Source organism: Acanthopagrus latus, chromosome 5 (assembly GCF_904848185.1).
Source record: "Acanthopagrus latus isolate v.2019 chromosome 5, fAcaLat1.1, whole genome shotgun sequence".
Lineage (NCBI taxonomy): Eukaryota > Metazoa > Chordata > Actinopteri > Spariformes > Sparidae > Acanthopagrus > Acanthopagrus latus.
Genome location: NC_051043.1, coordinates 13,901,536 through 13,919,177, shown reverse-complemented (window position 1 = coordinate 13,919,177; position 17,642 = coordinate 13,901,536). Strand labels below are relative to the sequence as shown.

The window sequence follows — 17,642 nt, the reverse complement described above, 5'->3', positions numbered from 1 at the left end:
TATTTATTTTTTTTCTGAAAATAGTATGCTATTTTGAATCCATAGAATGTTTTTAAAAATTGACATTCAGTGTGATTTTTCTGTTCTGTTTAAGGCCAATAGTTGTGGTAGGCCAGTGTTTTATTTAAATAACATTCTTTTGACATGTCTGCCTTTAATGCAGAAATTCCTTTGAATCAAGATAATCTGAAATAAAGAAAGTAGCATTGATCCTTAACTTTTGACATTTTTGAGACTTTACAGGACCTCCAGATGCCTGCAAATATATTAAAATGGCCATGAAATTGCAATGTAATTAAAATGATGAATGATATTAACACTGTTTGTTTGCCTTCTTTGGAGCTCTGCGTCCTGATCTGCAGCTCAGTATGGTGACGTGAACCCATTTTTTGTTTAATTTTTTTGGTGGTGCTTACAGATGATAGCGAGATTTAAATTATTATTTAAATCTTTACTGGACCAACATGTTGTTTGGTTGCATAAAATACCTTTTTCACAAAGTAAAAAATTGCATCTGAAGAGTAGAAAAAGAAGAAGAAGAGCATGTTTGAAACCGTCCTAAAGAAGAGGACAAAAAGAGGTGAAAAAAAAAGCTGCTCTCCACTTACTGTTTTTCCAGGTTAAATGTGGCGAGCAGCATATTGCTGGGAATTAGTGAGTGTCAACATTTACTCAGAGATGCAATTTGACAGTAATGGATGTTAATTGACTGTCGCAACATAATGAGAGATTATTATCTGGACATAAAACTCCCACAGAGCCACACAGAGCAGAGAGGCTGAGAGGAACAGGATGTTAATGTTGTTTCTTTTCTGTTTTCCCCCAAATTAAATATCCGCCATTTGAGAGAGTGACGGCTACTTTTACACCGTGATGGATAGAACTAAATTAAACCACATTAAACCGCATTATGGTCATTTATAAACCACAGAATGTAACACAGGTTCACGGTCGAGCAAATGGGAAAAATTCGACAGGCGGAATTCTCCTCAGTCCTGTTAAAGTGAAATAAACAAAAATGTCATTTTAATTTCGGTTCAGACTCAGACAACTCCTGGAAGCTGCTCACACTACTTCAACTATGGTCCTGAACTATGACAACACTGGGTTCAGTGGGTCCTGTAAGTCACCCTGTGGCACTTCCTGACCTGACAGTTGTGTTAAGAAAGGAAACTGGTCTAGATATTAATACTAAACCAACAATGTGAATTCTTGTTCAAAGGTTGAATTCAAAGGTAACTAAATACATTCACTCTAGTTCAGCACTTAAAGGGGCACTGCGTAGATTTGGAGAAGTCAAGACTTCATATGAGCAAATCAAAACAGGATGAAACTATGTTGTCCTCTAAGGTCAGTTTGTTTATTCAGTTTATTCAGTATGAAAACAAATACAGTTTATTTAGTTAAGTAATCAATACAGATATTTCTCATCTCCATAGCACCCCTTTAATATATATTTGTGAAATTTGTATGTTTTTTTCCCAAACTACTTTCTCATTCTAAATAATGTTCTCCTCATATACATCGTCAGTCATTTCTCTCACTGCTTTGGTTACCACTTGCTTTACAAATCAAGATTTCTACATATAAACTACACAAAGGGTTTATAAGATATCACAATGAAACCCAACAGTGTATAGAAGTACAGCTGAAAAGAGTAGGTGATTGATAAACTCAGTCGTTCAAAAGCAAATCTGCAATTGAACATTTGTGATCGTTTCATTTTTCATGTAAAAGATTTCTTTTTTTACTTTTTATCAGATCAATTAATGAAGAAAATAATGAGCAGATTAATGAAGCTAACCAATATTTGCAATCCTACAGTAAAATCCAATTAACAGTAAAATCCTGCTTTTACATTTTTACATTCATACATTCAACTTAACAATACAATATATTAGTACAACAATCACACAGTATTTCTTTCTGCAGGGTATTTTTACTTGTAATTCTTTAAGTACATTTCATATTTCAATGTTTTTACTTAAGTATTCTAGGCAGGATTTTCACTTGTGGTATTAGTACCTTTATTTGAGTAGATGATCTAAATAAATCCCTCATCACTGAAAAGTTACAATAACTGACTCTTTGCTAAAAGGATCTTGTCAGGGAGGACGTGGACATTTCTCTTACACAGAAAGTTCTCACTCTGCGTTCTCCACATTAATCAAGTCTGCATTAAAACCAACAGAGAGAACTCCTCCTGCTGTGCAGAACGGTGTCGGCTGCAGATGAGCTGTAATCGTCCGTCCACAGCGACGCGCTCAGATTATTTTCACAGCGCTCAGGCTTCACTGGAGAGTTCACAGTGCAGAGAGACGGAGGGGATGGTGAGATTCGAACTGTTGACGGTGACGTGAAAACTCAACCGGGGAGCCGCTGGTCTGCTGCTCAGTTAAGCTACGCGAGGTTTGATTCATGTGTTTGCAGCTCAGGACAGCAGTGAAGCTCCGAGCTGATCCACATTCACACAAACTGTGGAACCGATACACTTCATACTGCAGCTGCTACCAACTCCAACACATAAACACACAGGAGGCTCATATTTATGTTTTTCTTATTCTTTGATCAAATAGTTCCTGATTTAAACCACAATTTTGCAAAACTTAGAAGATTTTATTTAGAAAAGTTTTTTTTTTTTTGCACAGCTGCTTGTGTTTAGACAACATCAGACACGGGAGAACTTTAGACTCGAGGAAAAATTTTGTGGAAAAACATCTTTTTTGATATATTACACAAACACTGCTGAAAAAACTGAACTCAAGTAGATACAAATAAATATTACCAAGGAACATAATCGTAATTCTACTACTCAGACAGTGCTCTGCCACTTCTCTGCAGTTCAGTCACTACTACGCCGATCCAATAACATGCACTTTATTTTTCATATGATTTTGCAGATACACTAAAGAAATATAATCCATGTGTTTCGTATGTTGCACACAATATATTTTGCTTGAATCTAAAATACTTCTAAATTTATAAGCAATGTGCAGAAATTTCAGTTTCAATCCACATACATTTCAAGGAACTTACTTGATCAATCATTTTTTATTTCATTTATTTATTTATTTATTCATTTTTGTTTTAATCAAACAAACTAAATAAACAAACTGACCTTTGTTTCACTTTGTTTATATATAGTGGACCCCATCACCTTTCTAGCTTCAGACAGTGTTCTGAGGAACTTATTTTCCTCAGAGAACAGCTTATTTATTCAGTTATGGAAAAATGAAATATTTCTGGGTTTGTATTATGACTTCATTAATATCATTTGAAGTTTCAATTTCTTCTCCATAACTACATAATGCCCCTTTTAAGCTAATAAAAACTGATAATTCACACGTGAAATAGCATAAAAACCTCAAATGCCCGTATGTGACATTCATCATGTGGATGTGTGATAAATTTGCTTGTGCTTCTTGCAATGTTAAAAACTACTGAGCTGACTGCTAATACGTACAACACTCACATGGTTAAAGAATAACACGCTGTAGTAAAAGTGCCGTCTTTTACTCCCTAAACCTATCTTCTCGTCCCCCTCTCCGTTCTTCTCTTCCTCTCTTTCAGACTGATGAACTGGCTGTGAACTTGTTATGGCGTGCTCTCCTCGCCGCCCATCATTCAAACTCAGTATTCTGTTACATCCATCGCCAGTGTTTAGACAGCTCCGCTCTGCCTCTGATCTCTGTGCGCCGGACTCCGTTTCCAGTGAAAACGTCTGCGGTCACTTCGCACAAAATTAGGATTAATTTGGAACTGTCCTCATAAAAAAAGTTGACTTAGACATTTTTATCTCCTAAAAACACACCTGGATCGTCTGCCTCATAAACATATCAGTAACTTTAATTTTCATGTACTGGGACTTTGAGGCCCCACTTTCCATTTCCACATTTGAACGTATCTGACTCTAATCCAGAGCGATTAACTGCAAGAGTAAAATGCGGCTTGTGTCATTTCCTGACTTGCCGCCATCACATGCACCAAACAGTGAGAAGGTCGAAGCTCCGTAATGAACTCCTAGACTTCTCAACAAAACCATCACACTTCATGAGGACTATCGATGTTAATAGCTGCATTTGTTTCCAACACAGCTGCGAGTCCAGATGAGGACGGACCACACAGCGAGGCTGCACTCCTACTCTGCAAACCCACACTGAAGGAAAAAAAACCTCTACAGAGAATTTTAGCCTCTTTCAGCTGCAGGTTTTGGTTTCATGTTCAGTCTCGGCATATCCAACGAGCTCTCTTAACCCACTTTAAGCTACCTGCTCAGCACCAGACAACAGACGGACACAGTTAGACACAAGCTGCTGAGCAAAGTGGAGCATTTAGCAGCTCAAGAGACATTTTTCTCAGGAGGTGGAGGAGACCAAAACAGAGCTAAAAGAAGGGTCATTGTTGGACTTGCATTCATCAGGTGGACAGAAACGCAACTCCAATGGGAGATCATATTTCAATTTTATGTGTTTGTTGTTTTTCCCCCAGGTAGAAGGAAATGACTAAATGCAACTTGCAATGTCTAATTACCTCAAAACGAGCACTTCATCATAAAATATTTCTTGATTTACAGTCTGAAGCTTGGTTAGCTAACATTAGCCAGATGTAAAACTCGGCTTGAGCTTCTTGGAGCAGTATTTTGATGAAAAGGCTGCACGAGTTGAAAAAATGATCATATAAATTTGTCAGCTGTTTGAGATTTAGCTTAAAGGTGTAATGTGCCATCATGGATTTGTGCACTAATTCAATTATTTGTCTCATTATGATGATGCAGGTTTATTTTTCAAGCATTTCCTAGACCATCCAAAACTGGCATTTCTGTTTTAAGATAAATCAGAATCAGAATCAGAGATCAAGTAGGTTTTCACAGACAAGTGAACTTGCCTCTGTGTTTTGGTGCATAATGGTCAACTGAAGGTTGATTGACTAAAGACTGTTAAAGTTGTAGTTTGTAGTTTTTGTAGTTAGTTGTAGTGGAACTACATTTTAGTCAGAAGAGAAAAGACTCAACGTTATTCTTTGTTTATATCTGAAGAACCATTTTTAGTATTCACCTTTCTAGCTTCAGACAGTGTTCTGCAGACCTTAATATAGTCTGAGGACAGCTTGTTTATGCAAATGAATTGATATCAAATATATATGTCTGAGTTTGTGTTATTAACATGTCTGATTTTGAAACACTTTTCCAAAACAACATGGTGCTCCTTTAAAGACATAATGTGTAAGATTTCATTAAAAAATAGATACAAATGGTGAGTTGCGTGCTTACATAATCACAACAAAGTTCAAACCCACAGAAAACACAAGCTGATGCCAACTAACAGTGTGTTTCATTTGGTCGCCTGCCACTTAATCTTCCGAAAGAGAGTGAGTTAAGAAATCGGTGAACGAGACTAAAAGTAATATGAATCGAACTTGAACACGTTACCTCGTCTGAACATTTCTGCCTGAATCATGTAGATAGATTTTTTTTTTAGAACAGCAATAATGTTTAATGTTTAATTCTTAATGATGTTTAATAATGAAGACAACTACTCTCATGTCCCCATGCTAATTAAAACATTTTGTATTGTTGCGAATAAGAGACATGTGGCAGAAATTACATCTGGAGCATTTAACAGTACGAATAATAAGTGGAATCATATGTGCAACATGTGAAAACTTACATACAGGATACTCTGACAGCAGATAATATCCATTGCAGCCACCCTAGGAAGGTTCATTTGCCCAAAGCAATCAGTGTTTCGTATTCATTCGATTTGTTCCTTTGTCAGTCGACATGGGAGTGTTAGTGGTAGATAGGAGCAGTTAATGTCTGTCATGTTGGTTGCAGAAATATGGTAGTAAAAAGAGACATTATTAATCTGACGTAAAACAGCCTATGTAGCTGCGTGGATCACATTAACACTGGTCGCCATCTTTCTGGCTGTGGCAGAGGAAGATGACGTCCCTATTCTTAATCCTGCCTACAAAGATCTGCTTGAGAGCGGCAGGCATTTGCTGCAGTTTGTTTTACCCTCAAACTTCGGACTGAACAGGAAAACAACTCGTTCTGTCTATCAGCCCTGTGTCGCTGGTAAAAATGGAGTAAATTAAGAGAAAATGGTGATATAAACTCACGATACAGGGCAGGAGTCCCAGAGCATGCAGGATTCATAGATATTTACAGTTCTGGACTGTTGTCAGCGGCCCAATGTGTCTCTGCCTGTATGAAGAGTGATGAGCAGGGATTAATGTGGGACAGCCGTATGAACATGTCAAACATGGTCTCATTATCCCACATTAAACATGGACGTTTATGAGACGCACAGCGGCTGGAAACTAACAAACAGAGCTCTCTCTCCTCTTCTGTGTGTGTGTGTGTCTGGGTTCAGCCAACTTTATTAAATTACAATAAAACTGCCAGCTGACATTTGTTCCAGATATAATTTGTAAGAATTGATCCGCGTTTTTTTGGATCCAAGAGCACAATACATCCCAGCTGTCACATAGCTTCCACTCATATGTTTTGTTTTATAAGAACAGAATAAAATTTTGATTTGATATCAAAGTCCAGGAGATTTACATTTCTCCCCCGTTGCTGCTCAGTGACAGCAGATCTGATACTGGTCGGGAAATATATACGTCTCTGATCGAGTCTGAGCATTTTATTCCATTACAACCCATAACAGTGGATGCCAGTATGAACTGATTTAAACTTAATGTGTTTAACTTTTGAGAAAAATGACATTGATGCACTTTTATATTTCTGATGATACAAAGATATTAAACCAGCAGCTATGGAATATTATGATGGTATTTTTCTTTCTTTCAGGTTACTTTATTTAAGCTAGATTGCTGCTTGTGTCCACTATGTATCTCTATTTCAAGCCTCAGTTTCAGTTATTTTCATAGGCCTAGAAAATATTTGTGTAAATGTGTCAGAATTGACCAAAACCACATGACCGGTTGATGTTATCAGTCCTAAATTATTAGACAGCTCTTAAAATACACAGATTAAAATGAGACAATAACTAAACGCTGTTGTGTTCAACGCTGTTGCTCACTTCATCCAGCAACCAACACATTTTCAGCCACCAACCGAACTCTTTTCTTAGTATTCAAAGGATCTCTTTCACATGCAAACCTACAAGTTAGAGTTGAATTAACACAAGCAATACTACAGTATATAAGTGATGTGTGAGAGGGGCAAAGGTAAAAATGTCATCCAGTTGCATTGTGGGAAATGTAGGCTGCAGTGTTAAAGTCTATCACACACTACTCACCCAAGTTTATGGAGGTGAAAAATTATGTTAAAGTAAAATGACACCTTTTTTTAAAAAAATCTCCATAATATACACTTTATTTACTCTTTCATTTAACTGTTTGATTTAAATGATTCTCGTTACATTACGGTCCACAATGTTGTTTTGAAGCCGTCTCCAGCCCACAAGTCACCTGCATTGTATTTATGCAGTCTGAAGGCAAAAATTTGAATAAAATGGTGCAATTCTGCAGCAGAACAATAATGTTTGGATCTATATTCATCACATAAAATAGTCAAACTTTGAGATGTTTATTCCGAAAACAAAACAAAACAAAACAAAACAAAAAAAACCCTGGATTAATTATCACTTTAAAAACTGTCATGTGTTCCTGCAGCATTTAAATTCATCCTCAGGTCAATTATCTGCCCAAATTTGCAGGACAGTGAGTGAGCTCCACGTCACAATCTTTAATGAGACCGAGCCTAATATATACCTAAATGCGCGTGCATTTCTACTATTATTATCATTAATATTATTATTGAAATTATTAGTATTATTATTACTAATATTGTGTTGTCTTGTTATCATTATTATTGGTGTAATTAATAATCGAGGTCGACGGTGACACATGAGGGAGTGTGTGTGTGTGTGTGTGTGTGTGTGTGTGTGTGTGTGTTAGACTGCTTTATCTACACCCCCACCCACCTACACACACACACACACACACACACACACCCCAGAGACCTCAATACGGCCGTGTTGGGATGATAAATAGCGGGCCGGTGGCCGGTGGATCGATCCCCCTCCCCTCTCTCTCTCTCTCTCTCTCTCTCTCTCTCTCTCTCTCTCTCTCTCTCTCTCTCCCTCTCTCCCTCTCCACAAACACAAAACTATATACGGCAATTAATTCCTGCTTGTCCCTCCATCCCTCATCGGCCCTGCCGGCGCGTATCGACGCAGATTACTGCTGATGGTCCGTTTTATCACCGCGGAATATACAGCGAGGAGCGCCGCTCATACACACACACACACATGCACACGCACGCACGCATGCACGCACGCACACGTATCTACATACATACATACATATATAATCTCAGTGATGTTTAGGATCACTGCCATAACGCTTGAAACCAAAAACAGCGACGGTCACTTTATGAAAGTTGCGATGTCAGTTCGCGAAGCCCCGACCTTATATTAAAGTGTTATTATAGGAATATAACGGGAACATTATACACCGGTGACGGAACCGAAGCAGGACTAAAACACGACATTTAACAAACAGCAGGGACGGTGCGACGCAGTCAACCTGTAGGCCCAAATCTTTATGAACTATCACACGAATATAAAGACACTGCTGGCCTGTTTAAACCGCACTGAATTAAACAAATCCGAACAACGAAATTTAAGTTTAAAACAACCATTAAAGAAACAGAAATATTGCACAGAGAGCCACAGATATCAATGAGTTATCATAAATGTGCTATCACATCTATATTACAGGTTAATAAAAAGGACTGTTACGCACACACTGAACTGAGAATTTACTTCAGAAATACGCGAATATTTAAAACAAATCCAACTTAGAAAATAACCACAATTTATACCGATGATGCCCGAAAGAACGTTTTAAATATTAGATCAATCAGAACTCGTAAAATAGCAGCTGCACTCGATCCTAATGAGTACATAAGCCTCTGAGATCTCCTTTTCAGACAAAAAAAACAAACAAACTGTATTCATCATTTTATTATACCGATGCTCTGTGGAAGATAGAGCATAGACAGCGCTGCAATATAAATACATATCATCGGAGAAAAAATAAGGGGAAAAAGCGAATGAAATATATGAAAAAGTCAGAAATATTACAGGGATTGTCTCCGGAGGGGTCCTCTTTCTCTGATTATCCGCTTTGAACGGCCCACACTGACAGACACGAGACTTCACTTTGAGCGCCACGTGCTCAGCGGGACGCCGGTGTTAGTGGTGTCCTGACACCGAACACGCGGGCCGCTGCGCCCCTGCTCCGTGTGTGTGAGGGGACTTCGTTTGTGCGTAACGGGACACTCCGACGACACGGATCAAACGCACCTCTGCGCCCGATCGAGGAGATTTTGAACAAGACAGCGGTGTGCTCGTATGTGTGTGTGTGTGTGTGTGTGTGTGTGTGTGTGTGTGTGTGTGTGTGTGTGTGTGTGTGTGTGTGTGACTTTCACGCATGACGGTGCCCTGTCGATATCTGTCCACACACCCCACGGACACGTAGACACGCGCGCACGCGGACTGAGACATAAAAGTAATTAGTAAAAGAGTAAAAGTAAAAGGAATGAATTTGGTGAATTTATCTAAAATATAAAAAGTGTTTTTTACGATGTCGCTGCAGGTTTAGATATGGAAAATAAGGTGAAAATAATGCACAAGTTTAAGTTTATTTAAGTAGACGACGAGGAGGAGAGGATGAAAGAAGACAGGAGGACAAACACTCCGGTGTGTTTAACCGCCTCTGACGGGCCGTTTGATGTGTTTAACCGTCCTGAATTGGGGAAAACGCTCCTTAATGCAACGAATATGTAATTAATCGATCGCTTTGATTGGAAAGTAAGAGAGATTAATCATAAGTGGGAGAAAAAAGAAGGCAGACAGGTGCAAACCAGGATGCCTTTTTTCTATAAAAATCTGAATGAGGTCTGGTTAATATTAACTCTGAGCTGCAGGCCTGCTGCTGCGCTGTCGGAGGGTTTGGACCCCGGCCAGGCTGCTGACCTCTGACCTCTGACCCTCCAACACCGAACCCTCCCGCAGCCCCTACTGTCCACAGCAGCTGTCAAGCACACACTGTAACAACTGAAAAACATAAATCTACTTCCAAGAAAAATTGGTTTCATGAATAAAACCCTCAGAATAATCTCCAGCTGCTTATAAACTAAATTCTGATTACTAAATAAATCACAAATTGCGAATTTCAAAGTGCTTAGTACATCTTAAAGTGTTGGACATTTTCTGAACATTTTGATTTAACGTGGGAACAATGTATGTAAATTATTCATTTGTGTTTTACTTTATTTTACATCACTGATTTAAAGTCATTTTTAAAGACATTTTGAAAAGCACCAATAAAACTCACTGAAATACATATTGATTAATACCAACTAACTGAAATAAATATTGATTAGTATCAACTAACTGTATTTAAACATATTTAAAAATGCTAAACAAATGAATGAACACTTCTTTTTTTTTAGTTTGTGAGAATATATCAAACAAACACTCTGGAAAAAAATTAGGATTAGGATCTTGTAATATGATAAACGGTTAGAAGAGTTGAATAAAGCACTGAAGTAACTATTTAGCACTGAACACAGAGCAGAGGGATTAAAGAAATATCATGGAACTATGCAGCAGCAACAGTCAAATTATTGGCAAGTTACGACTGAGTGTCAGAACATTACACTCACCACCGAAATATACAACATAGTCACGTCTGAACGCTGCAGACACTCTGAATTTATACAGAATTATAGGAGTATTACAAAATGATTTTGGAGATTTAAACTGCAAAAAGGTCAAAATCAGGATAAAGTGCAAGTATTATATTGCACTAATGGGGTATGTGTAAACACACATGGGGCGTCCGGGCGGCCTGGTGGTGCAGATGACTGAAATACCTGCAGCTGCAGGAGTCCTTGTCATCCTCATTTTCCTCCCTTTCCCTGTCACCTCTCCACTTTCCAATTTCAAATAACGTGGCAAAACACACTCCAAGTGAACTCCAGTGGCAGTGACAAGTCTGTGTATAAGTGTGTGTAGCTGTGTGAGTGTGTGTGTGTGTGTGTGTACATACGGTTGTTGACCTCCCCGGTGTGGTTGCTCAGAGGGATGATCTCCATCCTCTGCTGTCCGTACAGGTAGTAGTCCAGCTCCTCCGACGTCAGCTTGAACCGGCCCGTCACACCTTTGCCGCCGTCCTCCAGCCCTCCGCCGATGCTGCTCTTCACGCTGGACGACACCACGCCGACCCCCCCACAGCTCTGCTCTTTCGCCTGATGGAGAAGCCCCATCGCTGGGTTGTGACCCTGCTGGTTCTCCGGGGGGGCCACCACCACCATGTCTCCCCCTCCTCCTCCTCCTCCTGGTCCTCCTCCTCCTCCTCCTCCAGGTCCTCCAGGCCCAGCACATACTGGGGCCAACGCCTGCCCGAAGAGTGCTATCTGCTGGGGGACAGGCAGCTGGGAGATCCCTGCCGAGGTGGTGATGGAGATGGACGAGGACGGGGTGAGAGCTGCTGCTGCTGCTGCTGCTGCTGCCGCCGCCGCCGCTGCTGAAGAAGATGCTGAAGAGGAGGATGTGGAAGAAGAAGAGGAGGTGCAGTGTGTGGAGGCCAGGAGGTGGCTGTGCAGCCGGGATGGGCGCAGGCTGTCCATGGGGATGGAGAGGCGGTCAGGTGGAGGCGGCGGTGGGGCCAGGGGAGTCTTAAGCTGCGCCTGAGGGAAGAGCTGCTGCCAGTGCTGCAGGTAGGACGGGTCCACCTTCAGGAAGGCCGAGCCGCTCGGGTCGCCCGGCTTCAGCATGGCTGCCCGCAGGCCGCTGGGTGGAGAGATCAGAGAGGGTGAGGCGTCAACCATCAACGTCGAAACACACACAGAGGTCAGAGCAGAGTGTACGGGAGACACAGAGGGTCAAATCTGTTCACTTGATTTCTGTTACAGGGAGTTAAACCTAAACACAAGATAAATCAACCTGTCACCTGTCAATCTGTTCTTTTTTTTCCATTAAGGTGTTTCCACTGAAGAAAGTTTTTTGTTGCTTTACCCTGAATCCCTGGTTTGTCTGTGTTTAAATTTACCTGAACACACACGGGACGTTTAACCTCCTCCAGCTAGTAAAGTCCACATTTTCCTCGATCTGATGATGTTACTTCAAATGTTCAATTTTTTTTTCAATTTTGGATTACATAAAAATCTAAATCTTTATGAATGATTTAAAACATGTCCAACTCTTAAATACATTCAAATGAAGGCGTAGAGTGGAGCTAAAAACAAAAAAATGTTCAACACTGAATATACACCAAAGCCCCAAAATAAAGCACATCCAGTTTTTAAAATCTTCATATTTAAAGTGGTAATTTGTCTTTTGGCCTGATTATTATCTTTTTTTTTTTAATCTTGTTGAATTTACATTTTACACATTAAACTGGGTCTGACTGCACCTGGTTTCCCCCGTCAGTCAGCTTGACTTCATATTTCAGGCTTCAAACTGGGCTTTCAATGTACATCTGCTTTACCAAATAAATACAAATAAGAGAGTGCGACGCTCATCAGCTGGCACTGAGCTCATGTTTCAGGTATTTTAAGATGATCCTTATCAGTTTATTCAGCTTTACTGTTTCAGTCTGCAGGATTTCACTGTTGTTTCATGAGAAAATACAGATGTTATTCTGCAAAACAAAAGTTGAACACCGACTTCTCAGCGTCCTTCTGTTAAAAAGAAATATTCAGATAGTTTGAGGATTTGATCAACGTGCTGTAAAAGATGAGTTTAACATCGACACAGGTTGCTTTTCTTCTGGATGAATTCATTCCGCAGTGAACCTGATTATGTCTTTAAAAGTACTAGATAAGGTACATTTTCAAGAATTTAAGGTATGGGAGTCCCAAACTCCAGCCATTAATGGAATATATTTTCAGAAAGCGTAACATCTCGTGCGTTTTCAGCCTCATCATCCGAAAACTTAAACTTACAAGAGTCTATTTAAAAACCTCGATGCGGTTTTATTCTGTTTTTCTTCGTCATCCTTTTAAAAAAGAGCAGTAAAGTCAACAAAAAGAGTGGTTATGCACTATTTCTCAGACAATAAATGTGTATAAAGTGTACAGCCAATAAAACATTCAGTGTAAACTGACTTCAGCCTGGCTGACCCTCCGCTTCAGCCCTGCTCTGCTCCGCTGTCTCGGTCACGGATGGATGTTTCAGCGCGGATTTTTACGCACGCCAAGCACAAAAAAACCCCGCGCCGAATAAAGGCAATAAAAACTGCCCGCGAACACTCAGGCACACTTCAGCTTAGTTTACGATGTAAACCAGGCGGTGAGTAAAAGTTTCATCAGAATTAACAGATAGGTCCGGTTAAGTCCAGCAAGATCGGCGGTCCGGCGAACTGTCCGTGGCCGACCAGAGGCAGCGGTCCGCCCGTAGAGACTCTTGGACGCTCCGCTGTGTCCTCCCAGAGTTTCCTGGGATGTTGCTTTCTTTCTTTGTTTTCTTTTCGTTTTTTTTTTCTTTTGTTAATGTGGAAGTTGAGGCTTACTGCTGTCAGAGTGTGTTACGCGGCTCCTTGTCGCTGATTTCCGGACAGCGGTGGAAGGTTTGTCCCTCCTCCAGGCTGCGGTGAACCATCGAGGGGAGTCAGGACAGTCCGCTGCGTCCTGCGCGTCTCCGGAGCCAAAACTACCGGAGTGGTTGCAGCGCGAGCCTCTCTCTCTCTCTCTCTCTCTCTCTCTCTCTCTCTCTCTCTCTCTCTCTCACTGCTCTCACCCCTCCCCTCTCTCTCTCCGTTATCTCCCGTTGTCTCTCTTTAATTCACGCGTATTATTCCTCCCTGTTTCTTTCTTCACACTCTCACACTTTCCTTTCTGCTCTGCTCTCTTTTCTCCATCCTCATCCCAAAACTCTCTCTCTCTCTCTCTCTCTCTCTCTCTCTCTCTCTCTCTCTCTCTCTCTCTCTCTCTCTCTCTCTCTCTCTCTCTCTCTCTCCATCACTCTCTTCTGGTTCTCCAGATTCAGCTAAGCTCAATTCAAATTATCTTTATTGACACTAATATGCACATATGGTTCAGAGCAACAGGCTCCATGCAAATCTGTGTGTGTCTGTCTGTCTGTCTGACTGTTGACTCATCTGCTGTTAGTTGCAAGTGAACACTGGGTCTGTCACTGTTATCTTTAGGTTTAGGCTCTAGTAAATATTTTTATTTTATTTTGAAAGTCTTTTTTTATGTATATATCACAGTAAAAACAATTCCTGCTCATATGAGACATAAACAAACTCTGAAATTGTGTTTGTAAAATGCACTGTACACTCAGTCTCCTTCGTAACGCCCTGATCGTAGCCTATTGCACGATTGTTTAGACTTTTGAGCTGGTCAACTCGTCAATCGAGACGTGGCAGATTATGTGTTGGAACCCCGACCAATCAGAGCTTGTGGACTTTCACAACCTGTAAGGAGGTGATGGGTAGGGTAGGTGAGGAATCACCACGGTATCGGCCTATTTTATGTTGTTGTATTGGTGTTGTTCCTCGAACATTGGGGACATTTTCAAACTGTAAAACCATATAGATCAAAAATGTTTAATGGAAAGAGTCACAACTGACATGTTTGTAGTTGGAGGTGTCCTGTCAACAGCTTAACATGTTTCTTTTATATTGATGGTCTATACAGAAAATGCCTTTTGGGCTGATGGGGATGTTTAAGCTGCAGTACCATGAGTGACCACCGGGCAAAATTGGAAGCAAAGCTGAGCAGCGCCCTCTTATCCAGGTCTATTATACTTTCATGGTGAAAAAGACTCCAGACTACTTAGTTAGCTACTGTAACGGTCAGTTCACAAGAATGATGTATAATACACCCATGATTAGCCACTTCATTTGCTTTGCTGTAAATAGGACAAGATAGCACAATTTATTGTCCCATCAACTCCTGTCAAAGCTGTAGGTTGACCATATCTCTATGGAGTAGTTTTTAAAATGTGTATTATCTGAGAGGCTCTATGAAACAATTTGTAGCAATTTTAATATATTGATATCAGTTTTTTATTGGCCATATGTGAGCGGATTATAACATGACGTGAAAAATTAGACATCTTCGTTTCCTTTACAAGCCTGTTTAATGCTGCTGGATCATGGATTTCTTTGTGACGGACTTTCGATGACAGGCCAGATCTTTGTTGTCAGTCCAAAGGATTTGACTTTACGCACATTCTCGAGCGCCATGTTTGGGTGCCAGTGTCTGCTTAGCTAAAAGGGAGCGACCATAGCTAACATAAGTTTAGAAATGGACTACACTAATTTAAACTTTTGACAGAGCCCCTTTAATCCTTCAGTTTTTCACATTCATTGTCCAAATCAACACATTTGGAGATGCATGTTGTACTGGACAGGAGCGGTATAAGAAATTGTAATCCAAAAAGTAACTTTCATACAAATGAATTGGAGTAAAAAGTAAAACACTTGTTCCAAGATGTAGTGGTGTAGGAATATAAAGGTAACAGACAATGGAAATATGGAAGTGAAATAAGTCTGTACCCAAGTACAGTTATTGAGTAACTGTACTTAGTTAATTTCCACCACTGTTCCAATGAAATGAAAAGATTTAGACATCTGTAACTTGCAGTAGTTGTGTTAGAGTAGAGTGGGTGTCAGCAGGAGTCTCTTCTTCTCTCTATTCATTCATCTTCCGAACACGTTTTGTCGGCGCTGCAGCTAACATTATCATGAAAACATAATAATTAGTGCTGGTCTTGTAGGTGGTCGTCCTACTGTCAGCTCACCTCAGTTTCTTTATCACCCTCTCACTTTAGTTCAGTGTGTGTGTGTGTGTGTGTGTGTGTGGTGTGTGCAGATAAGACAGATTACAACCAAGCTCATTGTGTTATGGGTCTGCCTTGTTATCCACGACCTCGAACTTTCCCACCCGTCTACAACTCATGCACGCACACACACGCACGCACGCACACACACGCACCCAAGCTCTTACAGACACATACACACACACACAAGGCATGTAAGGCATACAGTACATGTACATATATCAGTCATTGTAAGCTGTGGATAAGAACATCAGCTAGTATGCCTGAAAACATAAATGCATGTGTGTGTGTGTGTGTGTGTGTGTGCGTGTGTGTGTGTGTGCGTGTGTTGTTATGACTGGCGTTGCCCTGACAGGGCCCATTTGTCATCCTCGGGACCTCTGGTGGATTGATAACGAACAAAAACACAAACATAAGCGTCTGAAAATGAACTCTTGTCGGCTTAAAGCGACTTTTTCAGCGCAGAGGAATGTGGAGCAACAACAGGCCATCTGATTGGCTGAAGAACAAGTTCAGGGTCGACGGTAGCCATTGGGGAGTCACAGGGTTGGGAGTTCGAATCCCACCTTCTCCAGTTGGTAACTCATATTTTTTTCACCTAAAAGACTGTGAATTAGTTTAATGTTACTTTAAAATTTACTGTGAAGACATTTAAAAGGTATTTCCCACTTGCACTACATACTAGGCTGTTATATTTTTTGCCTACATTGTATATGTATATTGGGGTTTTTTTCTGCATATGCATCTATAACTTTACATCTTCCTTATATATTTTTCATGTCTTATGTCCATCCTTTAGTGTGACGTTGGAGCACGTGGAGTGAGCTAAAACTGCATATCATTGTGCAATCCTGTACTGTGCAACAACAGTAAAACAGAACTATGAAACAGTTTTTGACATTAAAGGAAGTGGAATGGGCCCTCGGTCCACTTATACGTCTTTAGTTCCTTTTTTAGCAAATTTTATGGTCCTCATAGCTGGTAGACATTCCTTCGTCGCTCTGGCATCACAAGACCTCACATCCAATCACTTCGCACTAGACGTCTGCATGGCTATAATCATATATGGTGAAAACAATATTAAAGACACTAGCTGACTGATTATAAATATTCTGACTCCGGCAGTTTATCACATGTTGAGGACAACCTGCATCTAAACTTTCAACCCAATTAGGAGACTTGAAATTGTTCTTGTTCACTGTCATGTTTGTTTGTTTGTTTGTTTTACTTTCTTTGATGAATTTAGACATTTCTATTATTGTGGAGAAAAAATGGGCAGCTGCATCGTATAGGATGACACATGACGGTGCTGTGCTTTCTGCAAATCTCTGCAAACTGTCAAGTGTCCCTGATTAACTTCAGTCTTTGATTTGGGCCATTAAACATCAAATTCTTTAGAAATCCTTGGAGTCTCAGAGAGTAAATATATTGATCATAAACTAACAGTCTCTCTGATTTTGACACATTAAGAAATGCATTCTTGATTATTCAGTCAGGACAAAGTGTTGGACCAACCATTCACTCACTGCCATTCCTAGAGCCATGTCTGTAGTACAGAACAGCTAAAATAATGGATGTGTTCCTTCACGCTGCTCTTGCACTCATGACAGTTACTGAATCTGTACATTAAATGAATGTTTCGGTCCCTGCTGACCATCTCTAGAGAATGACTTCTCAGTTAAAATGACAAGAATCAGAGGGTATTTTTCTGGGATGTACTGTATTCTAGCCTATACAACATATAGAGCTAAGAAATAAAAGAAGTAATCAGTTCATATGGTCTCAACAACAAAGACAGAAGCCAAGAAAGAACTG

The 17,642-nt window shown here is 40.2% G+C and overlaps 1 protein-coding gene across 1 annotated transcript in view; it reads right to left on the bottom strand.

Moving 5' to 3' along the window:
• Positions 1-17,642, bottom strand: part of prdm6 (PR domain containing 6) — a 109,419-nt gene that overhangs the window by 83,397 nt on the left and 8,380 nt on the right. The window contains exon 3 of the mRNA XM_037097627.1: positions 11,089-11,831. Within this exon, the coding sequence (XP_036953522.1) occupies positions 11,089-11,831 (743 nt within the window). The remainder of the gene's footprint in view (positions 1-11,088; positions 11,832-17,642) is intronic.